Source organism: Silurus aristotelis, assembly GCF_946808225.1.
Source record: "Silurus aristotelis genome assembly, chromosome: 18".
NCBI lineage: Eukaryota > Metazoa > Chordata > Actinopteri > Siluriformes > Siluridae > Silurus > Silurus aristotelis.
In genome coordinates, this window is record NC_139591.1 from 6,809,518 (window position 1) to 6,823,048 (window position 13,531).

Genomic DNA, 13,531 nt, shown 5'->3' on the forward strand with positions numbered 1-13,531 from the left:
ATGAACAAAGACAGCAAGGAGGATCCTCTCCATCAACAAAGGACTGAGAGCATTTAACTCAAAGTCAGCTGATACAGAGTGACCGAGTGGGAATGTCAGTGTGTGTATGTGTGTGCGTGTGTGTGTGTGTGTGTGTGTGTGTGTGTGTGTGTGTGTGTGTGTGTGTGTGTGTATGTGTGTATGTGTAAGTGTGTGTGTGTGCCTTAGTCGGGCCTAATTTTTTTAACTGTTCTTTAAAGTTATAATAAAATCACTTTTCAGTGGATACTGAGATTAAATAGCAATAATAATAAAAAAAAAAAATTAGATCAATGGAAGCTCTGAAAAAGTGTGTGTGTGTATGTGCGTATGTGCGAGTGCATGTGTAAGTGTGAATGAAAGAGGAAGAGTGCAAGTGACAGTGTGGGTGGGTGGGAGGGGTGATGAGAGAGTCTGTTTGTGTAAGAATGCAAGTGATGGGGAGAGTAAGAGGGAGAAAGTGAGATTGTGTGTGTGTGTGTGTGTGTGTGTGTGTGTGTGTGTGTGTGTGTGTGTATCTATATCTATATCTATATCTATATATATATATATATATATATATATATATATATATATATATATATATAGAAAGGTGGGTGGACAAAAGGAGAAAGAAAGGGTGGGGGAGTGGGATAGAGATAAAACCTAAGGATGTGTGTGTGTGTGTGTGTGTGTGTGTGTGTGTGTGTGTGTGTGTGTGTGTGTGTGTGTGTGTGTAGACACTAGTGCATTGCATATAGACTTCTTATGCAATCACACGCGTCTCAACAGCATAAACACATTCCAACACCAAATAAACCCCAAAACAAACAAACAAACAAATAACAAACAGCACACATTTATAGCTTTAAAAAAAATGCATTATAAATAACAGTTGCGAACACACTGAATAAATAATGAGTCGATTGATTTTTTGCAAAACACCGACTCGCCTTTTCAACAGAGGGATGAAAGCGAAAGCGCGCGCGCGCCCACCTCACGTCTCCGGTTGGTCCGCGCGCGGTGTCCGCGGCAGACACGCAAAAAGAAGGAAGGAAGAAAGGAAGAGAAGGGAGCACTTACTTTAAGACGGCGCTGTCCCCCTGTCTCACCGTGATGTTGTCCTTTAAATAAGAATCTCCACTGCGCGCTGGCACTCCTGCAGGCACAAGGAAGAGCAGTCTCAGAGCCAGCACTGCCAGGCATCTCCAGGGCACAACTACATAAGCACACAAGCCCATGCTTTTTTTTGTGTTTGTGCTTTTTTTCTTCCCCCCAAGTACAAAACTTCCCCAAACACTAAACGGTAAAAAAAATAATCAGATGTGTCCAATGAGATCTGCTTCAAATTTCCAGCGTTTTTTTTTTTATTCCCAAAACCGAACAAAATGTCCTCTTGGATATTCCTGGAAAACTTCCGACGCGTTTTTCCTCTACGATATGAAGGAGATGAAGAAATGACGCAGAGCTTCAGCAAGCGCGCCTGATGCGAGCGGGGCACCGACAAATCCCCCCGTGGATCAAACTGCAAAGCGCATCTTTAAGAGTCTAAAGCTACAACGCAGCCTGATTCTCCTGAGAAGAACAGAGAAAGCGCGCAGATGTTCTTCCAGTGGTTAGGTCAGAAAGACAGAGAGAGATAGAGGGGGGGGGGAAGGATAGAGATAGAGAATGATAGCTACAACATCAGCTGCAGCTCGTAGATCTGGACTGGAGTGGAACTGGAGCTCCGAGTGAGCGCACGCTGGGAAACGAGAGAGTGCGCGCAATTTTTTTTCCCTCCCTTTTCCCTTTTTTTTTCTTTCTTTTTTCCCCTCTCTATCGTGCAGAGAAGGAAATCTGCTGCGATCGAAACCCACGCTAAAAGCACGCCACCACAACACTAAATGCGCTTTTTTTTTACATTCCTAGCCATAAGCAAGAGGGAAAAAAGGGACCATAAAGCATCTTCCAGGGTTATGTTGCCTATGGTGAATGTATTCTGCTCATGTCTTTGAATGGTTTATGGCTCTTTTTATGAGCCCAGCAGACCACAGTTAATAGATAATAGATCATTCATAAAGTCTTATGTAACCGCAGCTCAAAAGTGTTCTCCTAGGACTCACAGGGATAAATCTGTCACACATCATGGTCCTCTAGTTAAATTCGGTTGAGGGGCTCGAGGACAGGTGTAATATTGGTTTATAAAAGAAATGAGCATATATGGTGTCCACTGTGACATTCAAACCAAGAGATTAAGTTAATAGCAAAATAATGGCATCTGTCAATAGGTGGGAAACATTGAGGCAACACTCTGTTCTAGAAGTTGATGTGTGGGAAGCGGGAGAAATAAAGGATCTGAGTGACTTGCACAAGGGCTGAAATGTGATGACTAGACAATTGGGTCAAAGCAAAAAACAGCAGGTCTAGGAGTTTTTTCCAGTATGTAATGGTTATTGCCTAAAAGATGAATGGCAGCCAATGAACTAGTGACAGGCTCATGGTCAACCAAGTCGTATTGATCTGTGTGTCTATCTGTCTATTTATTGAGCAAATGCTAGCCTGTCAGAGAAGAATTCCTGTATAGTGCCCAAAATCTGTATGCCACCTACGATAACTTCTGGCTTGCTGTGTAAGTGACTGTGTCGCTGCAGACCAATCAGAGTGCCCACCCATTACACTACTATAGGTGCCAACACTGGGCATATAAGCATCAGAACTGGACCATGGAACAAAAGAAAAAGATGGCCTGATCTGATTATTGACGTTTTCTTTTACATCATGTGAAGGTCATTTATCTGGAGATTAAATGGCACCAGTATGTACTCTGGGAACAGGGCAAACTGGTGGAGGCAGTATGATGGACTGGGAAACACAGGGTTTTTTGCATCAATCTAAACGTTACTTTGGCATACACCACCTACTAAAGCATTGTTGCTGAGCAAGTAAATGGCAGTGGTTTCTTTCAACAGGATAATACATCCTGTAACACTTTAAATAGTTCTAAATTGGTCTAAGAATCATGATAAATAGTTCCAGATGTTAACTTGGCCCCCAAATGCTCCAGATCTTAATGGGATCAAGCATTTGGTGTATGTGCTAGACAAAGAAGTTTGCAACTTACAGGACTGCTGCCAAATACCACAAAACCACTTCTGAGATCTTGTAGGATCCATGCTTCAGGCTGTTGTAGTGGCATTTAGAACATATTAATCAGGCTGTTTTAATGTTATGACTGATATATGGTGTGAATTAAACATGTCCTATGTTCCATAAAAACTTAGCTAAACTCTTTATGCTTCTTCTAGAGCCTTTAATTTTTTCTTTTTTCAATTAAAAAAACACTCTGGACAATTCTGTAGAAAAGCTGAATACTGTGTGTGTATAAATTCTCACAAAAGTGAGTACACCCCTCACAGTTTAGCAACCATTTTAGTATATCTTCTCAAGGGACAATACTAAAGAAATGAAACTTGGATATATTTTAGAGTAGTCAATGTGCAGCTTGTATAGCAGTATAGATTTATGTCCTCTTAAAATAACTTTATATACAGCTATTTTTGTTAAATGTGCTGGCAACAAAAGTGAGTAAACCCTAATTGATAACAGCTGAACGTCATATAACCATGAAAAGCCACATGTCCTATTCATCATATTCATCCTTTTCTCAAATTTGTGTATCTTGTATTAGAGCTGTTTGATTTGATGCTTTGAGTACAATTCTCTCATGCTGACCACTGGATGTTCAACATGGCACCTCATGGCAAAGAACAGTGAAGATTTGAGAATTAAAATTGTTGCTATCCACAAACATGGCGTCGGCTATAAGAAGATCGGTAACACCCTCAAACTCAGTTACAGTACAGTGGCCAGGGTCATACAGAGGTTTTCCCAGACTGGTTCCAATTCGGAACAAGCCTTGTAATGGTCAATTAAAGAAGCTGAGTCCTCGTGCTGTGCATCAAGTGCAGAAGCTGGCTTCGAAAAACATTGCTAGAAATGTATTGCTAGAGGTTGCAGAAGTGGAAGGCCCCCTTGTCAGTACTCAGACCAAATGCAGCACACTTCCACAAGTCGGTTTGTATGGCCGTTGTACCAGAAAGGAAGTCTCTTCTGAACCCGGCTCACAAGAAAAACATTTTGCTGAAGACAGCCTGTCCAAGAGCATGAATTACTGGAACTATGTCCTGTGGTCTGCTAAAATTAACTTGTTTGGCTCAGATGGTGTCCAGCATGTTTGGGGGCACCCTTGTGAAAAGATTGTGTTTTGCCTACAGTCAAGCATGGTGGTGGTAGCATTATGGTCTGGGGCTGCATGAGTGCTGCTGGTACTGGGGAGCTGCGGTTCATTAAGGGAAAAATGCATTTCAAAATGTACTGTTACATTCTGAAGCAAAACATGATGCCCTCTAACCAGAAACTGGGCCAAACGGCAGTTTTCCATTATAATAACAACGGCAAACACACCGAGGAACACTGAGGAAGTTGACGATGACGGTGATTGTCTCCAGACCTGAACCCTATTGAGCACCTGTGGGGCATCCTCAAGTAGAAGGAGGAAAAGCATTATGTGTCATACATACAGCAGCTCTAAGATGTCGTTATGGAGGCGTGGACAAGGATCCCAGCATTAAACTGTGCAGCTCTGGTGAATTCAATGGCCAGAAGGATTAAGGCAGTGCAAGATAACAATGGTGCTCACACAAAATACTGACACTTTGGACACAGTTTTGACATGTTCACTAGGGTGTAGGGTGTAGGGTGTACTCACTTTTGTTGCCAGTTATTTGGACAATAATGGCTGTATGTTGAGTTATTTTCAGAGGACAGTAAATCTGTACTGCTATACAAGATGCACATTGACTAATCTAAACTATATTCAAGTTTTATTTCTTTAGTGTTGTCCCTTGAGAAGATCTACAGTACTAAATTGGTTGCCGAAATGTGAGTGGTGTACTGTGTGTGTATATATATATATATATATGTCTATATACATACGAGGCCTGACGTCTATTTTTTGTTTTAGTTTCTCGGTTTGATCTTTCTTTTAAACGTGTAAAATTGTAAAATGACAAATTGAGTTCCATATTTGTATTAAATTTGAATGTGTAACTGAAACGAATATGCTATTTAAATGTGACAGCATAATCTATATAGACATTTTCAGTATCTTATTACCACTTAGGTAAATTTGGACTAATAGGCTACAAACTGTATAAGTGAGTCTAATTATCTTTACATTTTCCTAAAACTTATAGAAAAATGAAGATTTTTACTGCATCCCCTTTAAATTTCTTGTGTAAATGCTGGAGTGAATGAATTACAGATACATTTGTTCACATCCAGATGACAAATGAAGCACATTGTACATGTGCCAGTTTCTATGCATGCGAGTTTAAGATTAATGAGTAAATTCAACAGAGTATAGTGTTAAATATTGCAAATATGCTAGTGTATGCCATTCTTTATGCCTGAGCTACATCTGATTGTGTATATTGCTTCAGCCTTCACAGAACCCACTATCTCACATTTGTCTTTCATGGTTATTGTATGTTTAATCTTTCTTGTTTTTTTACTTTTGTACTCCATTATATGTTATCGGCACTTGCATCTGCTCCCTGATCTTTACCCGATGTTTGTAAATAGTATTAATACATTTCTATCAATCTAACAGTTTGCCTGTAAGCTATCATTTATTTCTTCTAGTAAATCCATTGCTTAAGTTTTTATATTCTTTAAAATTTGGAAGACTTTATCCTTTTAAAACTATTAAAACTGAAACAATAACGTAATCTGCTTCTCTGCAGCTTGACTGTAATAGTGAATATCAGCATGTCATTAGCTTATTTCTTACTGCATATTCATATAATGTGTTCATTAAAGTTACAAAGCAGACTTGCATTAAAAGCATGACTGTGAATGATATTAGAATAAAATGCCTTCAGTTGGATTAACCAGGTTATCTCTTAATTTTCCACAGGTCATCCCTCTTTTTACAACAACGAACGGGCCTAGAGAGGAAATTGTGTGTGATAAGACTTAATTAAAATATATACAGATCTTCCAAATGGTCCAATGATGCTGGGACTAATTCTGTGACTTCTCCTTATACTTTGGCTGACCTAAGCAAGCCGGAGTTGCATTCGGTTAATTAATGTTGTAAATTCCCTTGTTGGGGACACACTAAGCAAAATTAAATGCAGAAAAAAAAAGCCTTCATAATTACACCAGCAACAAAAAAAGCAAGTAGGTACAGAATCTATTTATCATTCAGCAAGCTTTCTAATATCCTTTGAGATTACTTTGCTTTTTCAGTTTTTCCCAAGGTCAGGAACGGACATGTGTAGCACAAAACCCTATTTTACCATCTTGATTCAAGTCTTCCTTATAGATATGTTACAGTTCAATCATTTGGTCTCATCCTCATGATGTGTGTGTGTGTGTGTGTGTGTGTGTGTGTGTGTGTGTGTGTGTGTGTGTGTGTGTAAGAGAGAGAGAATGCAGGTTGCAGACTGGCTCAGGTGAAAATCAACACAGAACAGATTTTTAATGCCACAGGGAAAAAATAATTTGTGTACACACAGCTACTGAGCTTGATATGACCATTGTGAGACAAAGAAATTGCTGTGTGCAAAGAAAAAAAAAACACTCAAATTGAGCTAAGTGAAGAAAACAGAGGCTTTCACTCATCACCCACCAGGCTCCACAAGCTGAATGCAAAATTTCTGCTTGGATATGATGCTGCAGGCTATTTTTGTAATTGCAGGGGAGACAATTATGCAGGAGCACTGACGTAGCCATCTATACCAGGATTCCTGAGCTCCACTTCTGAATGAACATAACTATGAATAATCTAGCAGTTTCCCTGCTTAAACACATTGGTTAATTATTGATTCAGTCAGACCTATTAGCCAAAAGAAAACAATAGAATGTGCAGTGTTGTAGCCTTTATTAATAGAAATATGACATTGACCAATTTCTCATATTTATCAATTCACAATCAGAATCAGGTTTATTGGCCAAGTGTGATTGCACACACAAGGAATTTGGTTCCAATATAGTGTTCCATATAGATTCAATATATATAGTGTTCCATATAGTGTTCCAATATATTCCTTCTTTCATTTCTTTTTTTTTTCATTGCTTATTTAGTGCTTTCATGCATGTCACACCTTAATTACACACACACCTAAATGACTAGCATTTATCCATTAATTAGACAGATTTGCATGGTTTCCCACAAACTCAAAAATCTAGTCTCTGGGATTGCATTAAATTTGCCAGTGGAATGCAGACATATTAGGGACTGCCCTAAATATTTAAATGAAAGAAGTGGAGCAATTTAGCCATCTGTGACAGCTGTGGTCTAAATGTGATCTGCACTTGTTATATATTCATTTAATATGTAATTGTATGATACTTGATATATACACAAACCCTAATCCATATTTAACCTTAGGGTCGGATGCGATTTGAAAAAAGAAAACTAGGCCATCATTTGGAATTTTCACTGTCCAAATCGGCAGTAATTGAGTCTTAGCTTTCCCGCTAGAGTGTGTTATTTTGACAGGGCCCTCACTTGAACACAAATACATTTCAGACTATGCTTATGGACTGTCATTGCCCAAAAATATGATTCATTTTGACCAGTTTCCGAGCTGAAATTATGGATATTTTGGAAGGGTTGTGAGGTAGTGGGAGATATATGCGATGTACTGTAGGAAATGTCAATTATCATTCAGTGTGGTTATGCACAGCAATCTGAAAGTGACCATGTTGATAAAGTAGCTGCCAGCTCAACCTCAGTATGAGGCTTTTGGGAAATTTAGAGAAATTGATGGCCACAAGTGCAGAATTCATCTGCAACATGTCAAGCTTAATAAAATCTATTAAGATTATTCATAGTGAATTAATAATGAGAGATTTATGCAATTTTTATGACTCTTTAGAAAGGATTTTATCTAAATACTTCATGTAGGATAAGCTCTGGTGCAAGCTAGACTTATGGAAGGTATAACAGTTTTGTCGATGTGCACCATGTCTCTAAAAATATGCATAAAACAAATTTCCTCATGACCTTTTTAAACCAGTAACACTGCAGGGTAGGGACACATGGTACCATTAGTCTTTGAACAACTGATTCATTCAAATCATAAAATGGATTCTAATTAACCAGAATGAATTCATTAGTTGCCATTGAGATGGCTAAAAAGCTAGGACTGCTAATTCTACCACTTGCTCTAACTTCAACTACCTATAGCTTTGAACCTGTCATGTTCGCATGCACATTTCCAATAAGATGGAAGAAAATGAAGGGATTTTTAAATACCTTTCATAGCAACTGACTATGCAGTCTCTCTTTTTTTTTTTTTTTTTACCAGAATACATTTTTGAACCTGAGAAAAATGTGCAACACAAGACTGTTATTCTGCTCTCCTGCTGTTACTGCTGTCCCAGGTGTGTTGCCCTAAAGACAACCTTCATGTCTTCTTTTCAACCAATAAGAATGGTTTAACGATCCATATGTGACAGGCACACTAGCATAAAGTAAATAATATTTATTAAGCGTCATGGATTAAGCACTTCCGAAAATTGGCTAGTTAGAACAACAAGTGTGCACTGCAAACGTAAAGAAACAATCAAACCCAATACAATACATTTACACCATTTGGGAGATGGCCTCATCCAGAACGACTTACAAAGTGCTTTGAAGTCTCCATCAATGAATACATTCTAATGCAGGTTAAAAAAAAAACACTCTAAAAATATTATCAGTCTAAAAATCTGTTGCGAGAGAAAATTTTATAATTTATTTATTTTATTTTAATATAATTTTTTTTTTAGGAGTGCTAATGTAAGAGCCTCTCGAAGAGGTCTGTTCAAGAGGTCCGTCTTTGTTTAAAGATTGCTAGAGAGTCAGCTGTTCGGACATCAAGTGGAAGATTGTTCCACCATGTAGGTGTCAGAACAGTGAGTCTGGGAGCCCTGTACCCAGACAAAACAAAAAACTAAATATAAGAATTAGATATAAAGACAAGGCTAGTGCATAAAGTTGTGCACAAATTGTAGGAAATATGATGTCATTAAACAATTCAGAAAAACTAGTTCATGCTTTTGCTACATTGAAGATTAGACTATTGTAATGCTTTACAGTCTGGATGTTCTAGTAAGTGCATAAATAAGCCAAAATGCAGGAAATATGGCCACATCATCCCTGTTTTAATCAGTCTACACTGGCTCCCCACTGAATTTCGCATTGCTTATAAAATACTACTACTGAGGTATAAAGCACCTAATGGTCTTACACCACAATATTTTAGCTAACCTTTGATAAATTATGATCCCCCACACCAATTTAGATCAAAATGTGTAGGCTATTTGTTAATGCCTAAATTAATGAAGACTACAGCAGGGGGCAGAGCTTTTTCTTACAAAACTTACGGTTTTGGATCATCCTTCCAATTAGTGTTCAGGACTAGACTAGGACTAGACTGAAAACACAATAATTAGGTCAAGAATTTTGTCATTAAGTCTTCCTTAGGTCTTAGATCTTTTTTTTCTATGAAACCTACACCCTGATCACACTGTATAGTGTCCTTAAACATTTAAGCAATTTAAATGCTTAACAATCTTAATCTTTATCTTTATCTTTATTTTCTCTCTTCCTGTCACCCCTCTTCTCAACTGGAGACCACTCTGTTCAGCTGGGGATGGTTTCACATCTGCAGCCTAAACATCCATGAAGCTGCTGAGCAATTCAAGAACTTTGAGGATTGATTCCGACTGTAATTATCAACAATATATATAATGGCTCAGGACCACAGGTTGCACGAACAACTAAAAGACAAGAATCAGAGAAGCCAAGATCACGCCTCGGAGTGTAGACAAATGTTAAAATTTGTGGGACCTTATAGGTCGGCATAAAAATAAAAAAATAAATCAGAAACCTAACAGAGAGCCAATGCAATGACTCCTAAACCAGAGAAACATGCTCACCAGACCTAGTCTTTATCAAAGAATTAAAGAAAGCAGAGTTAATCAAAATGATTACAACACAAAGACTGTCATCACTACAAAAAAATCTACACTGAACAAATTATATCTTAATCCTTATAATTAGCATGAATTGTTCCTGTAGACTATCCTGTAGTCCTGTAAACTATCCAGCTCTGTCATTTCCTGCTTGAAAAGTAATTATTTGAAATTCTTGCCTAGGACTCGATATTCAAGTCCAGTATTTGCTTTCACCTCTACTATGGATTCTTAGTACTAAAAATGTCGAGCTAGGAAATATTTTTTTTTTTATTGTTTACCAACTGCAAAACCTGACTACTATCACATACATTAGAAATCAGTGAATTTTTCCTTGTATTAAAAACAGTTTGAATTATCCTAGCAATTTCCTCTTGAGATGTTGCCATGGAAGACTCTAATTTCTTACAGGAATAACAAAAATACAACATAGCTCAACAAATTAGGATCAGAATTGCTATGCACTAATCTAATTTTTATTTATTTAGTATCCGATTGCTGAACTCTCTTTTTGAAATAGAAAAGAATGCCTCACATGCTCTCTACCATGTACACTGACCTTTACAGTATAATAACTTTTTTAAAAACCCAGGTTGAACAAGACACCATTGATGAGTCTATGTTTTATACCGATTTTGGACATTTAGAACCAAAACTGATTTGTGAAATAATTGACACTAATATTCTGATTAATGTAGCATGGAAGTCTCAGGGGTCATTTTAAGATAAGCTAATAAATAAACCACAATCATACCACAAAAATAGAGCACTATGAGCTTGCATATAAATCAGAGTGAACATTACCAAAAGCTCATTTAGTCAGATGCCAGGCAAAGGTCAAGGCATAATAAACATAGACAAGCAGACAAAGCAAACTATAACACCTTGGCCCATAAACAGAACAAATCAACAAGGCTTCACATTATGTGCTCATGACCTTGTGATTAATATAGTGAGCTAACAGGCAATAAGTGTTAAGGGAGAGTTCTAATATTATGGAAAGTATTAATACTTAGTTACTGTAGATTTTCGTGGTATCAGTACTTTTAACTTTTAACTTTTACTCATTAAATTTTTAAAAAAAATTTCTGTACTTTCTACTTTTTACATTTTCCAACCAGGCTTGTTACTTGAGTTTTAATCCATTTGGTGACATGATCAATATTTTTTCTTATTATTGAGCGACATTTTCAGTAGTCTATCAACCTATTGTCACTGCTCGTCTTTTTCAATCTTCCACTGGTGTGAAAACAGATGTAGGCTAGTTCACGAAGCTAACAGCAAGCAAGGCAGAAGGCAACAAGAGATATGGCTAACATGGATGAGACAGAGGAATTCAGTGATGTAAACATGATTGAGAACAGAGACATTCCTGATCATCATCATCTTTGCTCTGCTTGTGTTTTATATGGTGGTTGTTCAGCCTGAATACATTCATTAGGTAACAAAATTGTTCAATTATTTTGTTTCAAGATATTAATATGATGTGCGGTCCAGTTATCAGCGTGGCACTAAAACAGGTAGTAGTAATGACTACTTTTTACTTAAGTACATGTCAGAGCCCATAATTCTTTACTTTATATTGAATGAGTGTTTGTATTTCTACTTGGGTGAAGGATGTGTGTACTTTTGACATCTCTGTGTTACATACAGTAACATCTCTTATTGGTAATATTAGTTGCTTAGCAGCTAGTTGGGATGCCAGCGCATGAAGTATTTTCTAAACCATTCAGTGAAAATGTCAGTTCAAAACATGTAGAATTTCTGTTACACTCTAAACTCTTAAAATGCATAATAACCAGTAGTGTGTAAAGGTTATGATCATAAATCACACTTTGTCAGACAAAGTGCTATGGTTCACCATCTCCAGCCAATCAGTAATTTAAACAAATATTCAAATATTGCATTTACGCTGGTTTGTTCTGTTTTGCTTCGGCTATCATTCAGCACATTTAACAGCATTTTATTGAACTGTCTTCATATATCTAAATAAACTATGTAAGAAAGTCCTTCATTCATTCATTCATTCATTCATTCATTCATTCATTCATTCATTCATTCATTTATTCATTCATTCATTCATTCATTCATTCATTCATTCATTCATTCATTCAATTGTTTATTTTCTTTAGCCACTTCTGTAGTCCAGAAGCTATCCTTGGAATACTGAGCAAAATAATAGTCATTGTTTTTCTTTTTATGAAAAATCTTTTGACCTTGCAATAGCTCTCTGTACAGGATGATAGATTGATATGAAATAGCTCATTTGTACTATCTTATGGTCCCTACTGTTTCTACTGTATGCACTGCAGTGTATTTCAGAATGCCTACATTAATAAATCAAAAAGCATTAATATTTTTTTTCTTTTCGCACAGCAAGCTGGTAGACAGCATCATATGCAGTACCTTTGTTTCCAGCAGATGTTGCACCTATTAGAAGGTGGGCATGAGCTTTAAGTAATAGCCTCAGGCTTTTTTGAAACTATAAATCTATAGGTTACAGTTTATTAGAAATGTTTTAGAAATCGTTTTTTTATTTTGTATTTTTTTTTTTTACTCCAAAGCCCCTATTCAGGGTAATCTTTAAGGCATACAGAACACAACTACTTTAATGTACAAACACTAGTCTTCCCATGGAGACCACCTAACCTCGCAGTGAACTGCAAAAATCCTCTTTATATAACAGCTGCAACTAAACAAATGTTGAGTCCTGAGTCCTTGGAAATACACTTTGCTTAGTTTCCTAGAATATTATAACAACAAGAAATAATAATAGGAATAATATTGTATATCTTCATGGCCATGAGGATATTTGCATAAGATTCCATATAGAGAATTAAAATGAAGTGTACTCACTGGGGTCCTATACCTTAATATCCATTGCAAATACCTATTAAAAAACATGTTCAATATGACTAAAGAAATAGACAACTCCATAATTATCTGCTCCACTTATTAAAAAAGCAATGATATCCTACATATGCAAATAATAATTTTTGTGTACACAGGGGATGTTGAGTACAAAGGTAGTGAAGGACATTTCTCTGAAATGTCTTTCGCAGTCCTGTTTTTTTTTTGTTTTGTTTTTTTACGTAAAAATTTAGTTTGATGCTTAATTCTTAAATAATCCTGTGCCGGAAAAAAAGACATTCTAGTATTTACAAATATCTATATTTTGAAGTGTGTATCTTATTGCTATAAGTGTAAAGATCCCAATTATAGTATAGGACATAGGACTTTTTTGTTTGTTTTAAGTTGAATATGGACAAACTTATTTCTGAAATCTCAATTTCTATCTCTATAAAGTTGACCTAAACTTATCCAAGTTTACTTAACAAAAATGATTAAAAAAAAAAATAAAAAAAAAAATGTAGAAAGTGAATTTTAAAGAATGACCACATTTTTCTTCTACTACTGCTCTTTCATCTTTTTCTTCCACTTCTTCTTCCTCTCTTATTATTATTATTATTATTATTATTATTATTATTATTATTATTATTATTATTATTATTACTATTTGTAT

The 13,531-nt window shown here is 36.5% G+C and overlaps 1 protein-coding gene across 2 annotated transcripts in view; it reads right to left on the bottom strand.

Moving 5' to 3' along the window:
• The window catches only part of opcml (opioid binding protein/cell adhesion molecule-like), a 242,807-nt gene that overhangs the window by 139,670 nt on the left and 89,606 nt on the right, over positions 1 to 13,531 (bottom strand). Inside the window, exon 2 of one of the 2 annotated variants that reach the window (XM_083567659.1) lies at positions 1,081 to 1,156. In XM_083567659.1, the coding sequence (XP_083423785.1) occupies positions 1,081 to 1,156 (76 nt within the window). Of the gene's footprint in view, positions 1 to 1,080; positions 1,745 to 13,531 lie in introns of those variants that run through there. The other variant, XM_083567658.1, reaches the window with a different exon arrangement.